Genomic DNA, 15,482 nt, shown 5'->3' on the forward strand with positions numbered 1-15,482 from the left:
TTTGTCAGTCTTCAAAGCAACCAGGACCACTGGGGGGAGATGATTTAGGATGCTTGGTCCTTCTGGCCCTGCAGGAGAGACATGCCAAAACCTTCACAGAGCTGTGAGACAGACCATATATCTTAGAAAACTGCAATATTCCCGGAGGGACTCCTGGTGAAAGATGACAGTAGTTTTTTACAGATCAGCTCCTTTGCCAGGCAAGGCTGGGCTGGGACCTGGCAGCAGGGACTTCAGCAGCCCGTGCAGGCCCATGTGTAGTGTGGCACGGCAGTGCCATGGGGGAGGCTGCCACAGCCTTGGTCAGAAGCCCCACTTGAACTCTCTGGGGTGCTCCTGTTACCTATCAGACTGGGTAACACAGACACGGCAAGTGCCTTTGCTTTTCTGTTCCAAGTCAAAGGAGACATAGACTAATAGAATCATAAAATAGGGTTGGGATGGAAAGAACCTTAAAGATCCTCTAGTTCTCAACCCTCTGCCATGGGCACCTTCAACTTGACCAAGTTGCTCAAAGTCCCAGGCAACTTGTTTGCTCAAAGGCATATCTTTCAGGAAAATATCCACCATTTCTTTTCTTAACTTTTTCTAGTGGCCAGTTTGCCTTTGCTAAGAATAATGTTTGAGAAGAAACAGAAAATTCCCATCACTCAAATCAGCCATTTCTAAATGGCATCCCAGCTGAGATGCAGTGTGCAAGACACCAATAAATTTCCATCAGGATCTAAAATATTCTTTTATTCTGAACCATGCAAGAACTTATGACTTAAAACGCCGTCATCAGCAGGGATTTAAGCTAGGAGAAGGATTTATAGTTCAAGTGTTTTGACAAATTAATTCATTGTCAAATGTGACCAATGTTTTTAAGATCATTCACTGATTTTCATCACTGATTGTTTTCCCCCTAGGATGATAGAAATGAACTTATGGAAAGCAGACCACTTGATACATACTCTGTCACTATAGGAGAACATATGGTCTTGAATAATTTGAAAATAAATCTTTGTCTAGCAATTGCACAGAGTGAAAGTAAACCTCCTTGATACAAGAGACTCTTATGAGGTTAACATTTGTTGGTTAATGATTTGAAATTTTCTGTGCATGATATTCTTTAGAGATATGTAATGAAATCTTAGCTCAGGCTATCTGAAAGGTGGACCAAATGTTTATAGCATTTCCCACTCCAAAAGCTGCAAGCAACATTTATTTGTAGTCCCATGAGGAGAAAACCATTATTTTCTAGTTACATTTCAATCTACTCTGAAATCTGTTTGAATTTTACCAAGCTTCCTCTCACTCTGTGGTGACTAGATGCCTCCTCCACTTGGGAAATAGGTCTTAGGAGTCCTCCTTGGGGAGGGGGAAATGACTCAATGCTTCAAAAACAAAACAGCAAACACAAGATGAACAACAAATGTGAAACCCCATCCCATTGCAATTTCATCACCTATAAAACTGCAGCTGTTTCAATTTGTGAAACTAAGCAATTTCTCCTGCACCTGTCAAACCTGCCTGGCATTTCAATAAATTGTTCCATGTGGTGTTTTTGCTCATGCTTTAAAATAGCTTGAGAAATACGGTTTTTAAAAGAGCTAAGTACAGACAAAAAGTACAGTTAATCAGAGTAAAGCCACATTTTCAAACTGCTAGTCAAAACCAGTCATTCATATATATTAAAGAAATAAGTGTTCTTAAGTGAAAAATGTAGTAACCGATGCAAACCAGACACACTCAAGAAGTATGAAACAAGGGAGGCTTTCTTTCTGCTGCTTACATTATTTCCTTTCTTAGCTTAGTATTTTTCCAGGGGCACACTCACACAAGAAACATATTACCCAGCACTTTTATTCCTTGTGGTCTTCACTTTATTTACAAGATGATGGCAATAAAGATCTTTGTTTTAGAAACATGAGTTAAAGTGTAAGTCACCAATGCTGACTTATCAGCTTGTGGGTTGGAGTCTTCCACATGTGTAGGTTGTTGGTTTTGGGAAGACTGTGACTGAGGCAGCTTGTTTTGAGTCTCTTATTCCATATGCTTGGTTATGTGTGGATTTTCTTTTGCTTAACTCTTGCAAAAAGAAAAAAAAATATTCTGAAGTTATTTCGGGCAAAAGCTACTGAAAGCTAACACATTTTTTCTCTGAGGATGCCAACATTTTTTGAGGGTTCAATGCCAAACAGGTTAAACAATAATTATGACATCAGAGAAAATGTTAAAAATACCCTGCAGGTAGGATGATTTACATGGTTTCAATTTGGTGTGTAAATCCTTTTACAGGACCTCTAGTCACCAATATAAGTTACTGTGTCAGAGAATAAGTGAAATGGAGAAAGAGGTACCACTTTGCTTAAAGCAAACAGAAAATGAAGAAGGCAAGGAGAAGGAGAAAATACCTGAGACAGATAGGTTTCTAAATGCACTGAATAGTTTTCCTAGTAATGTGACCATGAAATAAGGGAAATCAGATGATGGCCCAGCATTGTGCACTTGGCCAGTAACTTCTTCACTAAAGGCAACATTTGGAAAAGCAGCAAATGCACCAATCTCAGCTCCTTTCCATCCCTGTGAATCATTTCTCTCACTGGCAGAGCATCTGGGCATGTGGCACACCTGCTTTTGATTCACCTGCTAGGCCAAGGGAACTAATTTTTAGGTGGCATACCTACACTGGTATGAAACGCAGAGTGGTTGTCTGGATCCCATATAAACACACATCTGCAAAGATACTTGGGTGCAGAAGCTGCTGGGGTTTTCCAAGACTCATACAAGTTACTCCAAGAGCTTCATAAAGCACACTGCTAGGCTGAACTCTCTAGCAGCTTGCAATGGAGAAGCAGCAATCTCTCTCTTCATCTCTGTATGGGCCTATTCAGTACACAGGTTACTATATGGGAAAGGTCCAGGTAGGTTAGCCCTTGAAGAGAAAAAAGAGACAAGTATGGTAAACAGAAGAAATTTGGTGAAAAGAGGATGATTTATTTATATATTTGACTTCTGGAGGACTGCCAGTGTTCTTGGAACTGCACAGAAAGAGAACCTCACCAGGCTTGTCTCATATCTAATTACAGCTCTTTCAGGCTTAGTATATACGGAATAATTGGGGAATGGAATGAACAATCTCAGAGCAGCTCTGACCTTTTTTCCCTTCAACATTTCTTAATTAATCTTAAGTAGAGAAGGAAATAATTTATTTAGTCCAAGCAAGATATCCTGGAGCAGTCACCTTTGCTCTCTTACAACTGTACCAAAAAAAAGAAAAAAAGTGCAGCACAAAAGAAGCATAAGCACATAAAAGCATAATAAAAGCACATAAAAGCACATAAAAAATAAGGGAACTTTTGAATCTGAAATGAGACCTGTTCCTCTCACAGGGAGCTGGTGAAAGGTGCATGCATGGATACCATAGGCTTAGGAAAGAATGGACACTAATGAATGCTTCTGACAGGGTGAAACAAATCTCACAATCTCCTTATCAAAAATATACATCTCCCATCTCCACCATGTGCATCATAACTCCTGCACTGGGGAGACATTGTCAAACTGAAATGCAGGAGCTAAAACAGAAGTGTCAGGGACAAGATAATGAAGAGAGACTCTAAATCCCTTTCTGATGACTGTGTTGTTTCTTGCCTCTCCAACTCTCTAAAGGTCTTGGTGGTGTTAAAAATACCTCGAGGTGAAGGCTGCATCTTTAGGATGCCTATCTACAGTGCTGCTAAGCATCAAGCAGCATTCATGTGTATCTTTTTTTTTGAGAGTTCAAGACCATCCCTGACTAGTAGTCCTAAATAAAAAGGCTTGGTTATTAATTAACGTTGTCTACCAGTTTCTGAGATGAACAAGAAATCAGCCTGAAGTCAGTCATATTGCTGTATAAAGGGACAGGGTGTCTGTGGAGCAGGAGAGATGATGACATGGAGCCAGGATGCAAACTGAACACAAAACTTGGAGGCACAGAAGATTTGGTTTTAATCACACCTCCAGTCTGTTGGCTTGAGAAGAAAAGGTCACAATACTGAGCTAAAGGTTGCTTTGCTTTGTGTATTACAGCCTGTCCTCCTCCAACATTACCTTCCATTATCTTCTCATGACATGAGTTTTCTTACAGTTGTTCTTTGTATCACAGCCTAACAGTCATAAAGGTTTTACACAGAGGATTCCCACAGTGACTTTGCTCCCATAGCATAGAGGTTTATTCCAACACTCCAAGCAGAAAAGTTGTTGTTACAACTCCTGTCCTTGCAAGGAGCCCTCCTTTAAATTAACCCTTGAGGAACACGGGATCCAAAGTTTTGCATGAATCAGACTGTGTCAAACAATGTCAATGTGCTTCAAAATGTAATTAATTTTAAAGTAAGAAATAAATTATCATTATTCAAATTCCGACCTACCTACAGTTTAGGCTATTAAAGCTTAACAGTCTTTCATTAGAATAAGGCAGGGATCCTTTTCGAAAACTAAAGGTACTGAAAGAACTGTGTATTTTTTTCACTGATCTTAATTAATTAACATGGAAAGAATTTCAAGCCATTTTACAGACCTATTCTTGGGTAAAATTTTTTTCAATACATCTAAATTTTTATCGTTAACCTGCAGTTCAAGTATTTGACTTAATAACCTTTTTCACTTATTTCTGCTACACACTTGAAAACTTTTAACAGCCCCAGTAAAAAGCATACATAGGAACTGACTGAAGCAAGACAAATATCTAATAAAAACAGAGCATAAAATAAAATTAAAGATCTCTTTCCCAACTCTTTCCCAGTCAGTCATATAAAATAATTTCGATGGCAAGAGTACGCAGCGATTTTCACTATCTTATTTGTGCCCATGAAGTCTCAACTGAGATTTGAACCTGAATTATTTAGGTGTTGTCAGTCTCTTTTTCTCAATTTGGAAGAGCTTGCAATCTAGACAGCTGGCCAAATGATGTCTCTTATGATAGCTGAGGTAGCTTCCCAGGGTCAAATGTTACACAGGAGTCTGAGCAGCAATGAGTTTGTTTTCCTGCGTACTCCTTTAGCACCCAGTACTGGTGCAAGGTAGCTCCTTAAAAATACCTCCTGAAAAGGTCCCAGCCCACAGGGATGCTGAAAGAGTGCTGCTGTGGGTAGGTGAGAATGGAGCCTTTCCAGAATGGGAACCCCAGGACCATGTTCCATCCCCATATCACATCTGTAATCAGCTGGCAGTGGACGCAGGGTTCCCCTTCCTCCTTTTGAACATTGAATGTTTTGAGAAAAGCCCTAATGTGTACTGCCTGACAACAGAGATTTTTAGCACATGTAGTCCTCTGGACCTTTTCAGAAGACAACTGAACATCCATGGGACGTTTTTTTGCACAGTGTACAAATATTTGTGACCCTGAAGAGCACAAGCAGACTGGTTGTTGGCATCTGCAAAAGTGGCCCCTTGACTACTGAGCTGCAGCATCTGACTGTATATACAGCTCCTCCTTCACTGGAGTTGGGACATTAAATGGTTTGCTGTTGCTGGTACACTAAACCAGAGTCTGTCCATATCTCCAGCAAAAAGAGGCTGTCCCCACCCCGTGCACGGCTCGCTATCTGTGCTCCTGATGTTATGCAGAAATTTGATTATTGGGGTTTGCTTGTGGGAGACACAAAAGCAGTGAAATAAGCACTGGGTTATGGAGCACAGCAGGCTCCAGTCTCAGGCTGTCACCTCTTCAGCCATTTCCTGATGCGCCACAGTACAGGAACACGCTTGGTCATGCTGGAAGACACTTCTAATACAAACATGCCCCTTGGCACTCTTGACTTTGCAGGGCAGGCAGAATCCCAATTTGTCATGGTTTTTTCTTTTGCAATTTTTTAATGAGCTGAGTAGACTGGAAATATTAGCTTTTCAACTTAACACAGTATCTAGCATCTTGTGATGCCACTGCCATGTCAGCAAGACTGTATTAAACATTTCTGACCACTTGAAAGAAAATTATTTTGGTCCTGGTGTTGTTAAGCTGCTTAAAATGCCTGCATAAATTTCAGCCATACAAACCCTAGCAGATGTTTGCTGCTGCTCTTTCAAGAAACGGAAATTTTTATTTTAGTGGTGGAAACTTAAAGTAAGGGTCAGGAAAGAAAGAATAATGTTTGTCTTCTATATGAATTTGTCTGACTGACTGAGTTACCTATTTTCTCTTTGTGCACTTATCTGTGAAATGGGTATGATTATTCTACCTTGTAAGGGCATTTTGAGTCTTGGTTAATTGCTTGTGAGCTGATCTGGAAATCTCTCAGTGCAGAGTCTTCAATAAACATTAAGATTTATTGCCTTTGGAGCTATTGTTTTCTTACTCCCTATATTTAATCGTCTTGCTATAAAAGTGACTGTTGTAAATAACAACCACTGGCAATTATTTTGTGATAACATGCTCTTTAGAAAAAAAAACATACTGCGTTATTGATTTGATTTTGCAGCACTCTTTTGTGTATTTAGGTCTTGCTTGGTTTTCCACGGCTTTAGCATCTCCATTTACATGGTTTTCTGTAGAGATGGTTCCTGTCCTTCTGTTTTCTCCTCCTTCCATCAGCCAATTTGTTAGAAAGATATAAGCTTTCTCCTTGCTTTCAATTCTCTGATTCCTTTCTCTATGGACACAACCCTTGACCTCCCCTGAGCTTTCAACCCTCATCAAATCCAGGTCTTTCATTAGCAGATAGGGTATCATATACACAGAGTTGCTCCAAACTCTTAGTCCTTCCCAGCCCCTGCAGATTCTATTTATCAATCTCCCCATCTGGCAGAGGAATCACATTGATTTTTCAGCAGACACAGCTGCCTGCTTTCTCAGTATCTCAGTTTGCGTCACCTCTTACCACACAGCTAAGGGTGTCCAAAACCCTCTGTGCTGCTCTTCTTGCTGACATTTTCTTGCATCACAACGTTTTTCAGACAATTTGGATGTTTAGACTAAGGGTAAATGATACTGAGGCTGCTGAGCTATGATAGCATATGATTGTGTCAGGGGTAGAATTGCTCTAAGAATTTGACTTCAGACTCTGTGGCATTTAAAACAGTTAATATGCACTTGGCAGAAGACTGGGAGATCTCACAGCTGGCCCTTCCCCAAACAGAAGCCATGCTCATCTCTGAAGGCATGTAATGAAGGCAGACCAAAGCACTCTTCAGACTCAAGCAATATCTAATCTGATCTTGAAAGGAATGAGCCAGAGCAGGCTCTCAAAGGAACCTCCCCCCACTACTATTTGATTTTAGTGATGGTGGATAATGAGGACCTGAAAGTGGTAGAAGAGCTGTGAGTGTGTCTGGAAAAATCCAGTCAGAATCTGAAATTTAAAAAAAGTTAAAGAAGTCCATTTGTCAGAGTGAGGTGAGATAAAAAGTAAATCCTTAGATGAATTCTGTGCCCTGAGTTTTCCAGGACACTGATGTGCAGCATAGAAGAAAAAACCTTATGGAACTATGTAAAAGACACATCTGAAGGGAGAGCAAATTTTAAAGAGTTCAGTAGAAAACGAGATAAACATGCAACATGCATTTACAAGTATGCCAGGCTTGCCTGATATCTTCCTTTGATGAAGCAAATGCAGATAATCCAATCTATATGTTCTTTGGTAACTCAGTAACACAGTGATAACACAGGGGAAATAAGTTAAAATGGAGAATAAGAATAGTCTTACAAAAATAATCATGAGATAAAGGAACAAGCTAAAAGTGTATTGTCAAGAGGAACATTACTACTGGAGATGGGTTTGATACAGAACCTAGGTTTGTGCTCAGAAAATTTGCCAGTGACACATAGATCTGCTTAGCAAAAGAGGATGAGAGTGGGAGGAGAAGAGTGGGATGGAGGTTAGAAGTGTGTAGCAGATTCCATGAGAAAGAACTTTGAAAGAGGACAGTATGGATGTTTCAGTAACCCCGAAGAGATCTCTTGGCCAGCATATATGATAGCTGTCCCTCTGCTAGAGTTACTGGGCAATGGAAAGTCTATCCTAAAGGAAGAGACTAAAGGAAGTTGTCTTGTTTAGCTTAGACAAATACAGCTGAAAGGAGATATGACTGCTCTCTGTAAATACTCCAGTGGTATATATGAGGGAAGGACAAGAGCAGTATAAGTTGTTGCTTTGTGTTAGTAGAAGAGCACATGGGAATAAATTGGTCATGTGTAAAACTAGGCTGAAAATGAGAGGAGGATTTCTGAATTTTCAAGCAGAGTGATTTTTCCAAAACTGGAAGAGAACTGGGCAATTTCAAGCATTAGCTTGACATATTTGTGGTAGGAATTACAAGACGTGTTTAGGAAAGAAGATCAAGCTTAAGCTTAAAGAGTGTGGATGTGCTTTCTAGTATTACATTTTTTATGAAAGAGAAAGAAAGAGGTTAGAGGAGGGAGAAAGGAAAAAGAAATAAGAAGACTTTCCTCTGTTTTGATATTTTTTCTTTCTTTCCTTTTCTTTCATTCTGCTGTCATTCCTCTATCCTTCCCTATTTCTTTTTCCTTTTATTTATTTTATTCCAAGCTTTTATACTTTAGTGTTAACAACATTTTCATATTTCAGTTTTGAACAAGGGACTCAGATACTTTCTTGTCTAGGTGTTGCCAGTTTTGTCTCATAAATTTTTTCCTGTATGCTAGCTGAAAACCAAAATATTAGCACTGATCCCAACCCAAAACTCATCTTGGTTTAATGGGAAGACAGAACGAAACAGATTTTTATACAGAAAACCAGTACTGGGGCCTTACACTGTTTCTGACCCATTCTCATATTTCATCCCATGTGTTTATTTAATAGGCTTTTTCAGGAAACAGTTGATAGAAGATGAGAAAATTACTGGTCAGCTCAATGAGCGTCTGTAGCAGGTTTGAAGACTGACAGAGATATAAGGCCACCTTCATCTCAGTTACCTTAAAGCCCCGTGGCAGTTGTGGCCTGCAATGCTCAGATTATAGACTGATGAAGGCATTTGGGGCTGTGGTGGGCAAGGCTGAGTGCTTACAACTTTGGCTGATGCTAAGAAGAGCCACAGATTCTCAGCACCTCTCTGCACAGAACAAGGGATATGGGAAAAAAGTCTCTGCTGAAGCAAGTCTCTGCCTTGTTTGCAGTCAGCCAAGATCCTTGTCTCTGGAAATCAGCTTTAAAATTTATGTACTTTTGTGACATTGGCCCAAGCAGCTAAGAAAAGTAGCATTATAATCAGTCATCCCATATAAATCTGAGAATTTCCTCAGGTACAGTCAGCTTTGTCTCTCATTTTCTTCTAAGTAAGCTCCCAATTACCCTAAATAAAAGGTAACTCTAGCCCTGAAATGAATTTCTAGACTTGTAAAAGTGGCAGAGCAGAGAGCAGTCTTCCCACAGCACAATCTACCAGAGGGAGCATAATCTGTAGGAAGTCAGCTGGAAGTACTACATTCAAGGGCTTTCTGTATCACTAAATTACTGTAGTCCTAAAAATGGTATTCAGGTAGTTCTGCAGTCTCCTCAGCCATGTATTGCCTTGAGCCCTAATGCAGCCTGAGCTGTCATCTTCATGCATGATGATGTTTATGAGTTAGTCTCTTCAGCTTGTGTATGGAGAAAGCTGCCAGTATGTAGTGCCATAAAATATCAACCTAGAAAGGAGAAGGGCATGGCTTCCACAAACTACTTATTTAAAAAAACTGCATAGAAACAAAGGTTGCTATTTTCTCTTCCTTCCTATGTGTTCACTCTAGCTTGACCTAAATTCCTAATTAATGTAAATTTTCTCAGTGAAAAAGGATTATGGATATTCTTTCCCTTATCAGGTTTCAGACTAGCAAATCCTTAATCCCTGAAATAAACTTCCTCTCTAAGACATGCCCTGTTTCTTTTTTTTTTCCTTTTATGGAAAACAGCTATTTCTTTTCCCATTTATCAGTCATTTATCTTCTTCACATTGTGAATAAATTTGTATTTGGTCTGGGTCCAGACCTAAGAGGATAATGAATTTCCATATTCACTGTGGTTACCATAATGAGTACAGTGTTTAAGTGGCAGGGACAGTTCATGATCATTCATCCTGGTTTAACCACGTTGGTTGGTGTTGTGATATATGACATGGCATGTTACTTTGATATGAAGAAGGTCATATATTGTAAAATACTATCCAAATCTCTATAAGGTAGGCCAATGCAACAGAAGAGGCAGTGCAAATACCACAAACAGCCACCTGCCAAAAAACATCTGGCAGGGATGGCAGTAGGTGAAAATGAAAAGCCACTCTGCCCCGGGATATCCTGTTGGCCAAAGAGGAATAGTGTATTTGTAGGTTTACCACATTCAGTGATCTTTTGAAGTGGCAGGGTCCTGCTGTGTGAGTAATCCTGCCCAGCTCTGAAGAATGAGACCTGCAAGCCCCTCAAAACAGAGGGATGTGACTTCTGCCAATTAGCAAAACATTTTTATTTAGCTTTGGGAAAGTCAAATTGCTGCTAGTATATGAAAAAGAGGGATTTCTCAGCCATTTATAGCCAAAGCTGTTTAATGGGCTGTTTATATCAGTATCCAGTATGCAATGTCAGTGGACAGGGAAAAGGATGGCAGTAAAAAAGAAGGTAATTATCTGCCTTTAGACAACAATGTCTTTTAACCTCCCAGCCTTGTCAGAAGGTAATCCTTTTATGCCATGACCTAATATTATTTGAACAATGGTGTTTATAATTTATCTTCATTGGATTAACTTCAGATTTCCCCCTTATATCTATATATGACCTATCTTCTTCTCTCCCCTCCTCTTTTTAGACTTGTGCCATCTTTATTTAAAATCCAATATTTAACTATTAAAACTTCTGATTCTAGGCACAATTACTTGTTACACCTCTTGCAATGAAAAAAAGACAGGCATTGTAAATCCATTGGTTTTCTTCCAAGCTGCACCCATTTTAAGTGGATGAAGTCCCCCTATTTTGTTGTTCCAACCCCATCAAAAGTGAGTGCTACAGGCTTTTCTGCAAAAAAAAAAAAGTTTCTGCAAAAAAAAAAGTTTCTATTTTCCCTTTTATTTTAATTAAGTGTGCTGCCCTTAATTTCAGCCTTTCCTTCCTGTTCTCTGACCTCTGGACATGATTAGTCCATACCCTGAATCATCTGACACAGCAGGCAGCATCCCAGAGAGTCAGTACTTTGTCATCAGAGAATAAGCCAGGCTTAAAAAAAATCTGTTCCTCAAATTCAAGTCAATGTTTGAATGCACTTTCAGCCTAGTCTAAATCCACAGAGCTCTGCCAGTCCTTTCTGCACTCGGACACAGCAACAAACAGGATTGCAATTTAATGAAAGCATAAGTCTCAATGGAAAATGACAACAATGAAGATATATCTGGCACCTTCTTCCAAAAAAAATCTAACAGAGTTGAAAAAATAGTAGCATTTCCCAAAAATTAGTGTGTTTTAATCTATATTGATTTGGATTTTCTAGAATTAGACTTGGAAAGCACCTCTACTTGAAATGTGAGATTTTGAGGAGACAGACACAGTGATTTCAAACTGGAGAGATTGGAGCCCCATCCTTTGTTTCATCATAGACCCTGCTGGTGATCTGGGAGAAGCCTACGCAGTACCCAGATAACAAATCTCCTTCTCTGGGTTTCAGGCATCTGCCAGTAAGGAGGGACAGCAATACGTCACCCAGCAGCCAGGACTGCCGGGCTCTGCAGTGCAAGACCTGCCCCTCACTCTGGATGTGGGATGCATCCACTGGTTATGGAGCACTGGTGCTGTGGGACTGCAACCTGACAAACCACTCTACCACACACTACACTCAGACCTTGCAAGTATGCTTCTGTACACGCAGGATTCTGGTGGCTGTTCAGTCAGAGAGTACAGATCACTGGCAGGGGACCAAATCAACTCTTGAACCATCTCTCCCTGTTCTGCCAGTAGTTAACATGCAGCATGTCACCAGTCCAGCAAATGCAAGATATATTGCTGGGAGCCAGCAACACGTTATGAACATGTAGCTTTTTTTGGTTTTGTGTGTTTCAAGCAGTGACATTGGACAATGGGGATTTCCTGTGAGGAGGGTAAGAGGGGTAAGAGAAACATCAATGAAAACATATATCTATTGACCTAAATGTATAGGGAGAGAATTCCCTTCTTTTTGTCTCTAAATTGGTTTTAGTGATTTCATCTATATTCATCAAAATAGTAAAAAGGCAACATCTGTTAAAATTAAAACCTTCAGAAACCAAAGACAGCTATTTGTCCTGATCCACTGTCCAGGACTGTATCAGTATGCCAGTTTCTTCAAATGTGAGTACAATTAACAATTGCTTTCAACTGAAAATTCACTGATTATCAGTATAGCTCTGAAAAAAAACCAAAACCACAGATCAAAATTCTCCCTTCTTCTAGAACAAAATTAGGTAGAGGTTTCCAGTGGTAACTTCTCAGTGGCTCTAAACAGAGATAGAAGACAGTTGCCAATACAGGAACCTTATACAGGAATTGCATGCCAGTTACTTTCCTCTTTAAAAATACAATTATATTAAAACCTTCAAGCAGTTTAAAAAAAAACAGATAAACCCTTGCTGGAAAGCTGACTATCAGACATACTACTACAGTAGTAGTGTACTTAAATGAGAAGCATCTTGGGATGAGAACCATTTTTATGGGCTGAATTTGCATGCTGTTTGTGTTATCAGTCTGAGACTTCTAAAAACCACCTTGGAAGCAACAAATGTTGGCTCACACTGCACTTTTTTCCTCTGAGTATTTTCCTGCCAGTATTTTCCACATCTGCCCTTAAATGTGGTATCTTCATGCCCAAAAGGGTTTGACCCCAGCTTGCAAATTAGTTACTGGTGTAGGCTTCATTTTCTTGGCCTGAAGGGTTAAATGGACTGGCCATATTCTTGCCATAATGGAGAAAGAGAGAATGAATGGGGATGAATGAATGAATGAACTAATGAGTGAATGGAGCAGCTTATCTGCTCCTACTCCAGTCTGTTTAAAAAGAGGGTTGTCGTTTTAATCACTCAGGAAATCCTTTCCATAGTGTAGTCCCTGCTAACAATCTCTTTCTGATGCTTTGCTCCTCCTGTCTGGGTCTACCCAGACTTACTCAGAATACCTGTCCTGCTGCCACATGGAAATGACTTTGTTGCTCAAGTTAAATAAACAGTGTGCAGTATTGTCACTATAAAAGAGTCAAAGAAACAGAAAGGACATAACTAAAGTGATGAGAGAGTTACACTTGCATTTCCTTGAGGAAAACATCCAATAAAATACATAGCAAATGTTTTCTAAATCCTAATATATCTAAGTTAAAGGATAGAAAAGAAAATCAAATCCAGGTGTAGCTCAGTCTTACTCTTTTCTCCTGCATTAATTATGATTACAGGCAAATTACAAGCTGTGAAGTATTTTCCTGAGCTCACAAATGCTTTTTTGTTCTAGTTTTTTTCCTACTTTGTGAGATGATGAAAGGATGTGGGTAATGCCACACTTCAGGAAAGTGAATGGAAGGTGTGGAGGGAGTCATAACTGTAGGTGGTGTGGAGGAGCGTGTCAGAGACAAGCTGCAACATCCCTGCACTCTGCTTTGGAGAGCCTTATCCCAGCCTGAATAGCTGGCTCTATTGCGTCAAGCCCTGGGGTCAGCTGCGATAGAGGCACACATTCCACAGCAAAGAGTGCTGACACAATGCCTTTCAGGCCCCCAGCCCCGTCCCCCTGCCCAGCTCCTCTTCACCTACGCTGCCACTGCCCTTGGTGTTCAGTAGAACTGCCCGTGCCATGGACTCGCTACAGTAGGAGACCAGTGCCCCTTCCTTCTTCAATGACTTTCTGCCTGCTCTGGCTGAGTAACAAATGCAGCAATAATAGAAGAAAAAGAAAGAAAGGAAGAAAGAAAGATTTAAAGGAAAATCTTACCCTCTTTTTAAAAAACTGAAAGGCTGAGCACTTCTTGACTGGAAATCCATTCATGTCTTTGTTGACCATTTTCCACAGTGAAGGGTACACAGTGATAGATCCAGTGTGCCAGTGTGGCACTTGCTTAGTGTTTTCTTCTGTATCCTTTCAGTTAATGAAGACAGAGCAGGACAGGAGGCTCACTGGCACAGCTGTCCTTTACACGTTCATCCTGCTGCACCAGCTACTGCAGCAGCAGCAGCAGCAGCAGCAGCAGCAGCAGCAGCAGCCTTTTCCAGCTTTCAGATGCAGCTCTCTATTAGCTTCTTAAAAACATCCCCTAAATACATATACTCCTGTAAAATTCCGTGACAGCTTCCAGATCACAGGCAGAAGACCTCAGGCTAAGTGGGTCTCACATAAACCCAGGTTCATCCATCCTGAGTGCTACTGGTACCACATGCTGTATAAGGATAGAGGATACCGTGCTCAATTTGCTATTCTTCTTCAGGTGGTGTGATTCACTGCTGTTTGAGATGAGAGCTGGTTTTGATTGTGCAAATTTCAGTGGGAGCTGCAGTTCAGCAACAGCATAGAGAGAGAGAGAGGGAGAGAGAGACAGAGAGGGAGGGAGGGAGAGAGGGAGGGGAAGGGGGAGGAAGGAGAGAGAGAGAGAGAGAGGGAGAGATGCACAGGCAGAGCAGCCGAACACAAATAACCATACAAAGGATAGTAGGAAGGCTCAGGGAAAGAAGTGCTGAAAGGCAATATCTTTCCCTTGGGAGAGTGACAGGGGTAGCTGTCATTTTATACGTGACCAGCCTTTGAGTAAAAAGAAAAGAAACACAGGTCAATTTTAAAAAATGGATTTTTTATGTTGTTCTGATTTAAACAGTGGTACTTTGGAAAAAAGCCCATCGGATGATCAATGCAACACTGGGTTATGTGACAGGACTTGATGTAGGGAGTTCAATGAGCTTAAAGGAAACCCGCAGTTCCTATAAAGTACATTTGCTATATATGATGCAGATAAATGTGAGCCAAGCAGACACAGACCCATTTGTTCAGGTATTTCTGTAGAAATATAGATATATAGCTCTCAAAGCCAGAAGGGTTATTTTATTACAGAAAAATAAGACTAAAAGGATCAGAAATGACACCTTTTTAACTTCCTTTTTATTAAATTCAGTTGAGTTAAATTTCACCAAGTCCAGTGAATCCAATAATATGTGGGTTTTCATGACTTCCTATCAGCCTGTGTTCAGGTTAATAAACCTCAGTTTCAAGAAAGGACTTAATTTCTGGTATTGATCTGGCTTCTGGTTCCAGCCATAGCTTCCCATCCAGCCTTTCTCTGTAAGATTGGTGAGCCCTGAAATATAAAGTGTGTTTGAGGATACTGGTCTAATGTCAATCATCTCCATGGTTAGGTAAATAGACTGAGCATTTCACATTTCTCAGTGGAAGACTTTTTCAGTGGTCTTTGAAGATACTCTGTCACCCTTCCCTGTCCCTTTTATCCCCTTTTTTGAAGATCCTTTAAAAATAAGAGTACTTATGCTGTATATCCTATCCCAGTGCAAGTTTCTCCATACTGCATGTAGAGGTGAAACTA

At 40.2% G+C, this 15,482-nt stretch overlaps 1 protein-coding gene across 2 annotated transcripts in view; it reads right to left on the reverse strand.

Annotated features, from left to right (window-relative positions):
* SGK1 (serum/glucocorticoid regulated kinase 1) overlaps window positions 1-15,482 on the reverse strand; it is an 81,649-nt gene that overhangs the window by 57,410 nt on the left and 8,757 nt on the right. The window contains exon 1 of one of the 2 annotated variants that reach the window (XM_042016645.1): window positions 13,889-14,124. The exons of the other annotated variant lie outside the window; for it this stretch is intronic. Coding sequence (XP_041872579.1) covers window positions 13,889-13,957 — 69 coding nt within the window. The 5' untranslated portion in view covers window positions 13,958-14,124. Of the gene's footprint in view, window positions 1-13,888; window positions 14,125-15,482 lie in introns of those variants that run through there. 2 annotated transcript variants of the gene reach the window in all.

Source organism: Corvus kubaryi, unplaced genomic scaffold, assembly GCF_017639235.1.
Source record: "Corvus kubaryi isolate FWS band 111438036 unplaced genomic scaffold, C.kubaryi_AGA036_p1.0 split3-73, whole genome shotgun sequence".
Lineage (NCBI taxonomy): Eukaryota > Metazoa > Chordata > Aves > Passeriformes > Corvidae > Corvus > Corvus kubaryi.